Raw genomic sequence first — 14,650 nt, forward strand, 5'->3', positions numbered from 1 at the left:
GTTTCCTCCCACACAAAGCTAAACACTCCTGAAATTGAAAAAAATATTTGATTTGGGTAATTTTTTAACTCGATAGATTGGGCAATGGATTGTTTTTGTATGGGTTGCTCTGTTAACGCTATACATGAGAAATTGTCTGGAGTGTAAAGTAATTGGCCATACATCCCAATGCACTCCTCTCCTTAAACGTCTTGAGACTTCCCTTGGCAAGTAAACAATGCTAGTATGCCCATTGTTTTTATCACATCGCTTAATTAGAAGTCAGAGGTGAAGGTGTGGGCCTGCAATTGCGTTCTCACGCCACTGCTGGCAGAAGGGAGCTCTGGAGAGGAACCAGATTATTTTGGCTTAATCTTCCTCGATGGCCAGACATCTTGGAAAATGGGAGCAAGTAACCCACACTTGACCCCACATGACCAACCTATCCTCTCACCATGTTAGTGTTACCCGTTTATACTGCTGGGTGGAGGGAGTCGAGGCTTGTGAGGAACATTTTGCGCCACTGTTTAAACTACCGCGTTCGGAAGTGGAACGGAACCGGCGACCACTGGATTGCAAGTTCGGTGTGCTGACCGTTACGTCGTGGCAGCATCAATGACGCGTGGGTGAGATCCTGCACGTGTCTTCACAAGCCAGAACTTACAGATTTTTACACCGTTGCCAAATGTAACAACGATAATTTTAGCATATTTTTGTATTCGTACCATTCTTATATCGGCAAGGCCGTCACGTCTGTTTACACAGACGTCATACCCAGTCGTTTCACAGTAAGGGGAGGCAATCTTGCTTTCTATGGTCCCAGTTGAGTAATTTGCAGGTACGTTTTTTCAAAGTTGCTCAATTTTGTTCCGTGACACCGGCAACATAACGGCCTCCTCGTTACGAATGACGTCAAGGGGGATCTTTAACGTCCACTGTTGAAGCAGGCGGCGCGTTGTATCTGACAGTTAATACAAACCACAGTAATACCCAGGGCGGCCTTCCAGGTTCGCTGGATAAGATGATTCCTAACGGTGCACATTCTCGGGGCGGGGAAGTGGGGAGAAAGCATACGTTGCATGCCCAATTTGAAAACGTTTATAGTGTTGAAGGATCCTTCAGTTCAGGAATGTGTTCTTGCGCCAGAGCAGGAATGGGCACTGCGGAAGGTAGAAACAACTTTGGCTTAGCCATTACATTTTTATAGCCAATAAATAAAAATAAATGGGGGTGGAGTGGCTCTGGGGTGGTTGGCCTGCTGGGCTCTGAACTTGGCGACCTGTGTCCGATTCGTGGCCACGGCTCGCATCGGTGTCAATCGCCCTCCTGTGTGCGACTGCGGTTACAAAACTCCAATCGATGAACCAACATAACTTTGCACTACCCCAAATATAGAAGGTGGTGAGTGAGTGAGTGTATCAGTAATTTGTCAACTCTCACACGAAAGCAATAGAATGGCTAAATCTCTAACCACTGAATCTCGAATCGTTGCTCTTCATAGGCCATACAAAACAAAGTGGCGAAATGATATTAGAACCGGTCCTGGGCTCACCCCCCCCCCCTCCTTATGTATGTTCAAATTACCCCCAATACTGGCATGGCACATGGGGAGACATTCAACTAACAGTTGATTGACAACGGTTATACAACCTTTTCAGTTGTTGTGGTGTCAATATATCATCTTTGGCTATGGACTTAATTTTGCCCCTCGGATGTCAACATTATTTTGGCTAGCGGGCGTTTCTCTGTAGTTGCACCAGCAGCCATCTGCTTTCTCCCACTGCACACACGCAGCATCCAGGCACCATCCACCTTCAAGAGACAGCTCAAGGCTTTCACCTGGTTCAGGCTCTCGTCTGTTAATTCTCTCAACTGATTCGGGCTCTCACCTGGTGCAGGCTCTCACCTGCTTCAAGCTCTCAACTGTTTCATGCCGGCATATGAAGGACTTTGAGTTCTGGCTCCGCGCCGCCAGATTTTTCGATGGAACATTGCGTTCGATTCATGAAACATGTACGCGTTATAATTTTTATTATTATTAATATTGTAATCAGCAAATGAAACGGCCGCGGTCTGGGCCTTGCTCTTGAAACTGTGATGATCTCATCAGCATCTGTGCTGTGTTAAATTTGGTGCCTGTCTGTCAAACGGTTCCATGTAAAGTTGGAGAAAGTGTCTTTAGATTATTTGGCTGCTATGAATTTCCACACGATAATCCACTCCGTTGAACTATCATTTGTTTCCGAGGTTGCTTCTGAAAAAAAAGAGCTGTATAGCTCAGTGGGCCTTACTTGGTCAAATAAATTAGTTAAAATAGTTTTATAGTTTAAGTTAGCCTTCACACTCAAACGCACAAAAGGGGCAGTACTTTCATCTCGATCAGTGGAATTAAGCCAGTGGTGGAATTCCACTTTGCTATAGCGGGTCCCAGTGAAGTATATTTGTAGGCTAACCATCGTTGGCTTAACTGAAAGTGGTAAGCCATTTGTGTTTCTCAGACGGATGAGGAGGGGAATGATAATGATGATGGTAATAGATGTAGATGATGTGTGTGATCACAAGCCTTTGTCTCAAGGAAGGACCTGGGGTATAACAAAACCGCAAACAAATTCTAACACAGTAGGCAAGCAATCTTTCAGCGATCGATCGATCGAGTTGACCCGTGACCGGAATTCTAACCCACGACCTTTCCGCCATGGAGGAAGTCTGGTCCTCCCGAGTACTGAGCCACCCAGCCCGGGCAGATTCATTGCCCCTAAACTCCACAGCAGCGTTCGACAAAACCTCTCAGCCGAGTTAATTTTCCGTCATTACCATCATTATGGGACATTATCTTGGGATTAAGTGTTGGGCCATTGGGTTTGGCTAGTTTTTTGTGGTTGCGTACGTGCGTGTGTGCGCGTGTGGTTAGGCCACCGAAGGACACCCTCAGTGTTGTGTCGCTCCTAGCTCCCGCGTTGCACACAGGTATCCCGTGGATCAGATGGATTTGTATCGGGTCTTCACCTTGGCGGTGGCGCCTATGCGAATGGTGACACATCCGTGTGCCCTCCAGCCACAGAGAACCTGCAATTTTAACCCTTGAATGTTACACTCACTCTGGCGTAGTATGTGGAAATACTATACTATGCCATGTCGTTCTAAAGCTAAACTATTACTTATACTATACAATACTTGAAAATATTAATTGATGCCACCTTGATTTTTGCCACCTTATCTCTTTACAGTGTTATACAAACTATTCAACACTTACTATATACTACAATGTGATATTCAACATTATCCAAGTCAATACTCGATTATCCAATATTTTAAAATAGTTTTTGATTTATAACCCATAATAGAGGTTTTTGGGTTAGATCACGGCACATACGCGATCTAACCCAAAAACCTCTATTATGGATGATATTGGTCGCGAAAGCCTACGTGTTACTATTTGATTTGATGCAATCACACCATACCATACAAACTATTCAACACGACACTACAATGCCATTCAATAATATATTATTGTTCATTAATATTACGCTACCATTCAGTAATATACAGGGTGTTTAAAAAAGACGGACCCGATTTGAAATCGAGATATCTCTGCAACCACGAACCGCCCATGAATGAAACTCTTACTGTGTTGTATTACATTACATTTTTTTACATTACATTTCGATATTTTACTAGGTTATTTAATTTTAGTGTGTCCTCCTGATTTTCAGGCTTACTTGCCGTGCAGCACCACGTCTGTTGACCACTCATTGATATGCTAATTTTTTCTCTAACCCCCCTTCCTTCTCTCTGCCTCCGCCCCCCCCTCTGTCTATTTAAGGCCACCCCACAGAGACGATCACCCCTCTCTGTTACCTGTGTTGCTCCCGCTATGTATCTTGGTGATATCTGTCTGCTAATATGTCTGTCTATAGTTTTCTGGTTAGATTTTATGTCGCTATTTCATTATACCTGATGATGATTGCTTGTGTTGCAATCGAAACGTCGTGTTCTATTATTTAATTTATTATTTTATCTTTAGACGTGACTTAACCGAAAGAACCAAATAATAATTCCTGCAGTCACGAAAGTTCTAAAATGAAGATTAAACTCTTACCACTTGAAAGGGCGGGGCATAGAGAGGGCGGGGCATGGAGAGGGCGGGGCATAGAGAGGGCGGGGCATAGAGAGGGCGGGGCATAGAGAGGGCGGGGCATAGAGAGGGCGGGGCATAGAGAGGGCGGGGCATAGAGAGGGCGGGGCGTAGAGTTTCAAATGATTACCGCTATAGATGCCTCTCTCAGCGCACAAACAGCCCCTAGCCTCAGTCATTCGCAAGACGCGCTGCCTCAACGTTGGACAGGTCGCACGGGACCCCAAGACTTGGCGCTACACTCTTGGCCCCCAAGATCCCCAGACATCATCACACCCTGCGACTTTTTCTTGTGGGGATACGTCAAACAACGTGTTTTTGTGCCACCATTAGCGACTAATCTGGATGACCTCAAAACAGAATCACGGCAGCGGTGACTTCAGTGAAAGAAGACACTTTGAGAGGCGTTTGGGACTAATTCAACTATCGTCTCGATGTTGTCCGTACAGCAGGTGGAGGGCACATAGAACATTTATAAAATGGTTAGTAAAACTTTATAACTCATTTTAAACCGTTTGTAACTTTTTGTGTAATTGTAGCATGTTGCCATCGTGAAATATACTGCTTTGAAATTGGCTCCATCTTTTTCGCACACCCTGTATAATTGATTGCAATGCTGTGCAGTACCTTACTCTCACATACAGTAAGCACAATACAAACTATTCGTCGCAACACAAATTAACACAACGGTTTTCATTACAAGAGGGCGGATTACCTTACGGGACTATTCGATGTAATGCTTTACCGTAGTGTGCACACAATGTGAGGGTATTGAATATCAATGGATATTCAAGATTACACTATCAGGATGTCAGAGTGTTTCCCTGCTCAAGTGAACGTGGATTGGTGTTCATCTCCAATTACGCCCCTTAGTCCGGTGGTGTAAATTCCACATTCTCATGGCAGGTGTCAGTCGCACCATGAGATGACCGCAGTTGACTCCCAACAAAATTGCTGTTCATTTTATCAATAATTTCTTTGACGAGGGTCCTGCCAGGTTTTAGCGGAAGGGGGAGAAGTTTCTGCTGTGTGTGATCCCAATTGACTAATTTGCAGGTAATTTTTCAGCATTGTGACTTTTGGTTAATTTCCAGTCAGCATTGTATGGGGTTTAAGCTATCGGACAGAATTTGGAGAAAGTCGGAGGAAACCCATGCAGAACAAGGGTAGAACAAAAAAATGCCACACCAAGGCACCCGAGTCAGGATCAGAATCTTTATTTAGACTGCAGGAGGAATCCGATGAGCTATGAAGCTCTTATTCACAGATGTACAGTATGGGTGGGTTGGCAAGTTACAACAACAACCAATAAAAAAAAAGATAAATATAAATGTGTAATTAATGAAGTCCAAACCCAGGCCCTTCTTGGTGCGAGGCACAAGCATTACCACTCTGCTGCCACCTGCCCACCCAATGATAATGATGATGAAAATGTTGACAGGGCGATCCTTTAACCAGGATTTGAACTCGCAACCTCAATGCCAGCCGGTCACCGTAAGACAGTTGACAACAACACAGTGCAATGCAGGCAGTCCTCGACTTACGAACGGGTCCTGGCTGCCGTGGGTCGGGATACGGGTCCCCCGGGTAGAGAGAGGCTGTAGCACAGGGGTCGGGAACCTTTTTGACTGGGAGAGCCATAAAAGCCAAATATTTCTAAATATATTTCATTGAGAGCCATATAGTAATTTTTAACGTATAATAAATTAAATATGTCTTACTTTTAATGCGACTTCTGGTGCTGTGTGGTTTTGCTGATGGCCTTGTAGTCTGGTTATACGTGGTGAGGTTGAGCTTCGTGCAGGCATGACCCGTGAAATTTATCTTCAAAACTAATTTCTGTTTACTTTAAAACGACACAGTATTATTAAGCAATATCACAAGTATTTTAAAATCAGTTCCAAACTGATTTTTTATTTTTCAACTCAAAATTGTCTGGGAGCCATATGCCGTCACTGGAAGAGCCATATATGGCTCGCGAGCCATAGGTTCCCGACCGCTGCTGTAGCAGACACTGAGCCCCGAGTCGTCGGGGGTTCGTTTCACGTCCCAGTTGCTTGTGCGGTTGTGGAACAATTCCCCAGAGTGGGCCGGCTTGGCTCTAAAAGTGGACGTTAAAGAGCCCGTCGTGTGGTTCGCTGGAGCAAGTTGTCGTGCGCCTGCGTCACAAATCAAATCCCGTCATCAAAATTTTCAAAGTTATCCCCCAAGGGAGATGGCGAGTAAATGCTCTCTGCATTAATGTTGAACGTCGTCACGGTAAGTGCTGTGGTGATGCCCGCACGCTCTGCCATCGATCGCTAAAGTCTGCCAGACAACTATTGCGCACTTCTCGAGATATGTGGCATATATCATCGTAATCGTTGTCATCAGTCCTTTTAGCCGTCGGGCGTTATGGGGGTTGCGAGTGATGCTTTATAAATTACTCCTCTCTCCACCTCTTTGCGTATCATACAGTGTCTTGAATTATTTTCGGCTCTTTATTATAATGATAGTAATTGGTACGGTTCGGTATTGACGCTCTTGTTCGCAAGGCTATCGCGAGGGAAGGCGGCTGCTGTGTTCCATGGACACAGACTCTTCGCACCTTCGATTTAGCATGGTTGGCTGCGTACAGTGCGGAAGAAGTTCAACAGTCATTCACACAGACTGCATTCGTGTCTCAGTAGGGCGATGCGAAGTTGCTACACGTAATCCCAATTTGAGTAATTTGCGGTCAAATCTGCCAAATGTGGAGAATGACGCTGGCGCACGATGCGTGGCGAACCTCTGCAACAAGTGACGGACGGCGCTGCCACTACTGAGCCGCGTCGGGGTGCGCTTGAACGTAATGGGGAATCTCTGTTCCAGTTCCGAGAGTATGGAGGCCGTGAACACTTATGACCGAATCGCCCAGAATAACCCAGATCTGGTCAGATCTCAGAAGCCAATCAGAGTTGTTTGTAAGTATGTATGTATGTCGAACTTCCTTCGCACCGTACGTAGCCGACCGTGCTCATCGGAGATGCGGAGGAAGGACACCAAAGTTAACAGGAAAAGCAGTTCTAAAGAAATGAGTTTTCAATCCAGATTTAAAAGCGCATAGCGCCAGTAGTTTCCCTATGTATTGGAAACGAGGAAGAGCATTCCAGATGGCCGCAGAAGCGCATCTGAAAGTGCGTGATGCGGCGACTGTCGTCTTTGTTTGATGGCTAGCAGCCAAAAGCCGCTGCGAGGATGACCACAGTTTGCATGATGATGGTTTATGCTCATTGGCGAGAATTGAGCCTAGATCATGCTTGGATGGGTGACCACCGGTGCCGGATTATCGTAGTAGCAAAAGTACCACATACTACGGTCCCCGCACTTTCAAGGGCCCCACGCTAAATGCTTTCAAGCTATCAATTCCGGTTCAGTAATTCTGCACGTGCTCTATTACCATAGTACTATACTGCCTTCAACTTTTATGAACGACTGGGTGTTTAAGTTAGCGATTTGTTGTATTATCTGGCTGTATAGCAAATGAAGAAATACAATTACGTTACTATGCAAGTTAAACATTTATGTGTTTTAATATGTATGTGTTTTTTTTTTAGGGCCCCTTCGTAACATATGCTACAGGCCCCGCACTAGCTTAATCCGGCACTGGTGACCGCTATGCACAGACAGGTGTTGTTGGCAATTCAATTGTTGTCCTGTATTTTCTATGCTCCAGTGACTATTTCCATATTCTATTTTACCAGGCAAGGCCCACTGAGCTGTAGAGCTCTTTTTTTTCAGAAGCGACCTGGCAAACAAATGATGGCTCAACGAAGTGGCTTGTCATGTGGACATTTATCGCAGCCAAATATTCTCAATGCATGTTTCTGAATGTGGAGGGAAAACCCGGAGGACCCAGAGAAACATCTACGCGACCACGGGGAGGGAAACATGGAAACTGCAAATATACAGCAGGCGTCAGGGTTCAGATCAAAACCACGACCTCCTCCATACCAGGCGAGGTAGTTAACATCTCGCTACCACGGCGCCTTCCCCAATCGACACTGACACAACATGGGGAGGCCGTCATCCAGCAATGGATTGACAAAGAGAGGGCTGTGCGAGGTAGGGTCACGCAAGGAGACCCGTGTTTGCCCAGGTGCCCCACCCCCCCACCCCCTGGGGTAACAAGATGTGCTGAAAGGGGGAGAGATAAACATGGCAACAGCTTGGACAAGAGCCTAACGAGGCCAAACATCTCCGTTACAAGGGGGACCTCGACATTGATGAACTGGGGGATTTACTCGTGGTTTATCATTATTGATGGAGGAGCAGTCCGTTGTTCGGGAGATTGATCGATTGATCGGTTGGAGGATAGATTATTGATTGCCTGTAAACATCCGGCAGTGCATCAGCTTTTATTCAAGCGAGCCTGACCACTGATGAGGCGTTGAATATCGAAACCAGTCTCGTGTTTGCTTTGTCTTGATCCACTGCTGCTGGTGAGATGCACCCCCTGTGCATCTGTGTGGCTGTGTAGCCGTACCACTGTGTGGCTGTATTGCCGTATTGACGGACTGCCCCTCCCATTGGCTGCCCCGTCAGGACGACGATCGGTTGAGGTCGGAGCGAGACCAAGCGCTCAAGACCAAGGAGCGGCTCGCGCAGTCGGTGATGGGGATCGGCAGCGGCGGCGAGCGCGTGACGGCGCACAACGGCGCGCACGCTCACCCGCACGCGCCGGCTCAGCCGCACCTCGCCCACGGCGCGCCACAGCCTCACCTCGCTCACACGACCCGCTCGCGGCCCGGCAGCCACAACATGGGTACGCGTCGCACCACACCACACCGTGGGTACACGCCACAGACACCGTGGGTACCCACCACAGACACCGTGGGTACCCACCACAGACACCGTGGGTACCCGCCACAGACACCGTGGGTACCCGCCACAGACACCGTGGGTACCCGCCACAGACACCGTGGGTACCCGCCACAGACACCGTGGGTACCCACCACAGACACCGTGGGTACCCGCCACAGACACCGTGGGTACCCACCACAGACACCGTGGGTACACGCCACAGACACCGTGGGTACACGCCACAGACACCGTGGGTACCCGCCACAGACACCGTGGGTACCCACCACAGACACCGTGGGTACCCGCCACAGACACCGTGGGTACCCGCCACAGACACCGTGGGTACCCGCCACAGACACCGTGGGTACCCGCCACAGACACCGTGGGTACCCGCCACAGACACCGTGGGTACCCGCCACAGACACCGTGGGTACACGCCACAGACACCGTGGGTACCCGCCACAGACACCGTGGGTACACGCCACAGACACCGTGGGTACCCGCCACAGACACCGTGGGTACCCGCCACAGACACCGTGGGTACCCGCCACAGACACCGTGGGTACCCGCCACAGACACCGTGGGTACCCGCCACAGACACCGTGGGTACCCGCCACAGACACCGTGGGTACCCGCCACAGACACCGTGGGTACCCGCCACAGACACCGTGGGTACCCGCCACAGACACCGTGGGTACCCGCCACAGACACCGTGGGTACCCGCCACAGACACCGTGGGTACCCACCACAGACACCGTGGGTACCCACCACAGACACCGTGGGTACCCACCACAGACACCGTGGGTACCCACCACAGACATCGTGGGTACACGCCACAGATACCGTGGGTACGCATCATACACCGTTGGCACGCATTATTGACGAATGTGTTGAGTTTGTATTAATAGCCATTTTAATCAATGCTCTATATAAAAGCCAGGTGGAAGCCCAAGGGAGGCCTTGGTCACAGAATCATTAGATTGCACATATTGAACAGCATACGGGAGAGAAACCCCACGAATAAATAGAAAACGTTAAGTAGTTCGGTGATTAAACTTGAACATCGCACTTAAAGGCTTTAAGGAGGACAGCAAATGGAATGAAGCAAGTGCATGGATTCTGACAGATGCAGCGATCATCGACTTAAAGAGTAACCGAGTAAAATCTATGCCTGCACTCGCCCGTACATGTGCATCGAACCGCGTGTTGGAGGATTGGTCATGAACGATCAATGCAAATGATATGCTAATGAGCGTTTAGCAATAATACATAATAAGGATGTATATGTGTATGTTGAACTTCTTTCGCACTGCATGTAGCCAACCATACTCATTGGAGGTGCGAAATAGACAAGGCTGGACAATATCAACGTGACAAAAAATATTTCTCAAATTAAATAGTAACCACCCCCCTCCCCCCCCCCCCGGAATCGAATACAGCATGAATCGAATCATGTAGCAATCGATTGATTTTTACCCTGGGAGTCACGATTCGGAGTCTTAAGTCCCGTTTTTTATGAAGGCCGCCCCTATAAGGAATATAGCATCTATAGTGGGAGTGTATCTGTAGAATCTGTAGTTGCGTGAATCGAGAGTTTGTGCCCAGGTGCCGGCTCGGTGGTAAAGCGAGCCGCTCGCAATCGGAATGTTGCGAGTTCAATTTCTGGTTGGGGGGCTGACTCGGCCCATCATCCCACGGGGCGCCATGGTGACAAGATGTTAACTACCTCGCCTGGTATACAAGAGGTCGTGTGTTCAATCCCGACCCTGACACCTCTATATTTGGAGTTTGCATGTTCTCCCCATGGTTGTGTGGATTTCGGCTGCTATGCATTTACACGTGATAAGCCACTTCGTTGGGCTATCATTTGTGACCAGGTCCCATCTGAAAAAAGAGCTCAATAGCTCAGTGGCCCTTACCTGGTAACATAAAAATTGTTGAGTTTAATCCCTCCAGGGTCGATGAAGTGGTTGCCCTATGGAGAGACTTGTCCCACGCAATGCGAATGTGAAATGTCCACCACTGGCTCTTTCAAGCTAAACGAAAGAGAAGATATGAATCGAGTGCTTCCCGTTAGGGGAACATGGAATTCCACCACTGGCTTTTGGCAATCAACAATAAAAAATAAATAATGATAGTCGCTCCCCTCATGGTAATGTGGAATTTCCACCGCTGGCTCTTATCAGCAGGAAATCACTTCCTGACTTTTTTTTGTCAGTGGCACAAAAACGAAACCCACCAATCGGCGGTAATCTATCCACGCATCACGCGTGCACGGTCCGGCGCACATGTCGCGAGCGTGACGGTTTACGTTCGCGAGAGTCCAAAGTCATTGTCTTTTTAAATCTCAAGTCGTCCACTTAAGAGCAGACTCGTGGCTCAAGCTCCCATTTCATCCCCGACTCCACTGCCCACTCATCACCTCTCAGCCCCGCACTCCGCACCGGGGCTCTCCAGGCCACGAGCCACTGATGATAACTCGGGAGCTCGGCGCGTTCGCTCCCCTCATCGCCAGTCTCCCGGATCGGCCGATGTCTGACGGTTGCTCGTGCAGCAGAGATGTCGGCGGTGCCTCCGCCCCCCTCTTCGCCCCCCTCTCTGTCCCCGTGGTTTTGCAAGCGGCTGCTCGCCTGTTTATTGCGGCGATGGGCGAGTAAATGACGGCAGTGGGTCGGGTGAGATGGGCGGGGCGAGCAGACGGTGAGAGCGAAATCTATCGCGAATGGCCTTGCGCAAGGCCGGCGGCCCCTACAGACAAACCCCGTGGCTCCCGGGTCCTTGTGCCCGAGCTGTCACTCCTTATTTAACCGGAAGGAGTGCCCGCCGAGACTCGTTGTCACCTGCGATGTCCACTGTTTAACCAGGAGGAAGGAGTCCATCGAGATTCCTTGACTCTCCGTGTCCTCGAGTCAGAGAACAGCCCACCGAGAATTCACTGTTGTCACCTGTCATGTCCTTAGGTTTTTTCGGTAAAGTCACGTAGGTAAAACATCAAAATTAATGAAAATAAAATAAAATAAAACGGAGACTTGTGTTGCCTCCGAAACGTCGTGATTTTTTGTTTTATTTTATTTTATTTTCATTAATTTTGATGTTTTACCTACGTGACTTTACCAAAAAAACCTAAGAATATGATTCCTTGCAGTCACGAAAGCTTCAAATCTAGAACCTGTCATGTCCCTTATTAAAAGCCTGTCGAGATGAAGTACCCGCCTGTGATTGATTGGGGTGCGTTGTTTAGCCAGAAGAGGGTCCATTGACGATTCGTTACTTCTTGTAAATTGGCATCCTTCATTTTAACCGCGAGAGAAGCGAGAGAGCGAGAGAGACCAGATTGACTCTGGTTGTCGCATCGTGTCCCGAGCCAGCGGGGGTGCTCACTCGGACTCGGTGTCACCTGTCATGTGCTTTATTTCGATGGGGAGAGAGCCAGGAGAGAGCCACAAGTGAGCCTTTTGAGGCTCATTGACTCTTTATGTTCTTTATTTAATAAGAGAGCCCACTTCGACCCATCACCTGTGACATCATTTATTTAGCCTGGAAAGAGCCTATGGGGACTAACAATATCTTCTTTTCAAGCTGAAAGCCCACTCAAGATTCCTTGTCACCTGTGACCAACAACAATACATCTGGTTGTCCTTCCCCCGCACCTCTGATTAGCGAAAGAAGTTCAACACACATGCAATACAATATGTTCCAGCAAACCATAGGTTTAGTGTTTGCTTGCGGGGCCACGTGACCACCAATCTCTATCTGTAATTTATCTCTCATCTCGCCATTCTGTATCTCTGCTTATATCAGCGAGCCATATCCCTTGGTGGTCCACAGCTCCACGAGCCACTCACAAGAGAATTTGTGGACCACTTTGGCCCGTGGGTCCGCAAGCCAAATGAAGAAACCTAGTTGCACACCGCGTGTCCGTGCATCTCGACGCCCAGACTCCGAGTGACTTTCACTGCCCCCACCCCCCTCTGCCTCCGCGGTGGCGCAGGTGGCACCCTGATGTCGCCCCCTCCGCCCGACCTGGACCAAGTGCGGCCCAGGAACACGGGCGAGGAGGAGCTGCAGCTGCAGCTGGCGCTGGCCATGAGCAAGGAGGAGGCCGAGCAGGTGGGCGCTCAGCACTCGCTCGCTGGCTCGCTCGCCCTACACCTGTTTGCCTACTTACCTGCTCGCTGGCCCTCGCTCACCTGCACACTCGCTCACCTTCTCGCTTGCCCACCCTCTCACCGGCTGTCCGACTTGCCTCTTCAGCTCCACACCAGCTCGCTCACTTCACTACACGCCCACCCGCTGGCTCGCTCTATCACCTGCTCACTCGCTGACCCGCTCTCCCGCTCACCCCTCAAACCTGCCGATGTATTTGTCCCCTCGTCCACTCGTGCCCACCAACTCTAGCTCGCCTTGCTGCCCGCATGCCTGTCCTCTCTGCCTCTCTCTCTCTCGCCCGCTTGCTCTCCCGCTCGCCCACTCACCCGCCGCTTGACCCCTCAACGCGCCGCTTGACCGTGAGCCTAACCTGGCGCACGTCGGCGCTCCTAGGTGGCGGCCGTGGGGAGAGAGGAGGCGACACAGGTAGGAACCCTCGTCCCCCACGCACACACAAGACACACGTCCCCCACACCTCCTGCTCCCACCCGGCACACCAGCTCCCCCGCCCCCGGCCCGCACATGGTCTCCCCTGCTACCCCACACATCCCCTGCACACCCACATCCCCCCCGTACACCCGCTGCCTGCACTCGCCCACTGCCCCCACTCCCTGACACGGCCACTGTGCACATCTCCCGCACGAGTTTACGCGGCGGCTGCGATGGATGCGGTACTCGTGATGTCACTTCCTGTGTGTGCTGGTGGTGGTAATGGGTCATGTTGCGACGAGGCTGCAGCTGCTCGCGCTCGCACTGGCTCACGCTCACACTTGCTCCCACTCACTCGCATGCTCACACTGGCTCACTCACACTCACGCTCACTCGCGCTCACACTCGCTCCCACTCACTTGCATGCTCACACTGGCTCACTCACACTCACGCTCACTCGCACTCACACTCGCTCCCACTCACTCGCATGCTCACACTGGCTCACTCACACTCACTCGTGCTCACACTCGCTCCCACTCACTCGCATGCTCACACTGGCTCACTCACACTCACTCGCGCTCACACTCGCTCCCACTCACTCGCATGCTCACACTGGCTCACTCACACTCACGCTCACTCACACTCGCTCCCACTCACTCGCATGCTCACACTGGCTCACTCACACTCACTCGCGCTCACACTCGCTCCCAATCACTCGCATGCTCACACTGGCTCACTCGCACTCATACTCGCTCCCACTCACTCGCCCACTCACACTCGCTCACTCACGCTCGCGCTCACTCGCGCTCACACTCGCTCCCACTCACTCGCATGCTCACACTGGCTCACTCACTCGCACTCATACTCGCTCGCACTCACTCGCCCACTCACACTCGCTCACTCACGCTCGCGCTCACTCGCGCTCACACTCGCTCCCACTCACTCGCATGCTCACACTGGCTCACTCACACTCACGCTCACTCGCACTCACACTCGCTCCCACTCACTCGCATGCTCACACTGGCTCACTCACGCTCACTCGCACTCACACTCGCTCCCACTCACTCGCATGCTCACACTGGCTCACTCACGCTCACTCGCGCTCACACTCGCTCCCACTCACTCGCATGCTCACAC

General features: G+C 50.1%; 1 protein-coding gene across 4 annotated transcripts in view; it reads left to right on the plus strand.

Annotated features, from left to right (window-relative positions):
- LOC144719031 (epsin-2-like) overlaps positions 1-14,650 on the plus strand; it is a 29,687-nt gene that overhangs the window by 2,976 nt on the left and 12,061 nt on the right. For 3 of the 4 annotated variants that reach the window (XM_078594764.1, XM_078594766.1, XM_078594765.1), the window contains exons 3-5: positions 8,678-8,897; positions 12,927-13,045; positions 13,478-13,510. In XM_078594764.1, coding sequence (XP_078450890.1) covers positions 8,678-8,897; positions 12,927-13,045; positions 13,478-13,510 — 372 coding nt within the window. The remainder of the gene's footprint in view (positions 1-8,677; positions 8,898-12,926; positions 13,046-13,477; positions 13,511-14,650) is intronic. The other variant, XM_078594767.1, reaches the window with a different exon arrangement.

Source organism: Lampetra planeri, chromosome 5, assembly GCF_965212315.1.
Source record: "Lampetra planeri chromosome 5, kcLamPlan1.2.h2, whole genome shotgun sequence".
Lineage (NCBI taxonomy): Eukaryota > Metazoa > Chordata > Hyperoartia > Petromyzontiformes > Petromyzontidae > Lampetra > Lampetra planeri.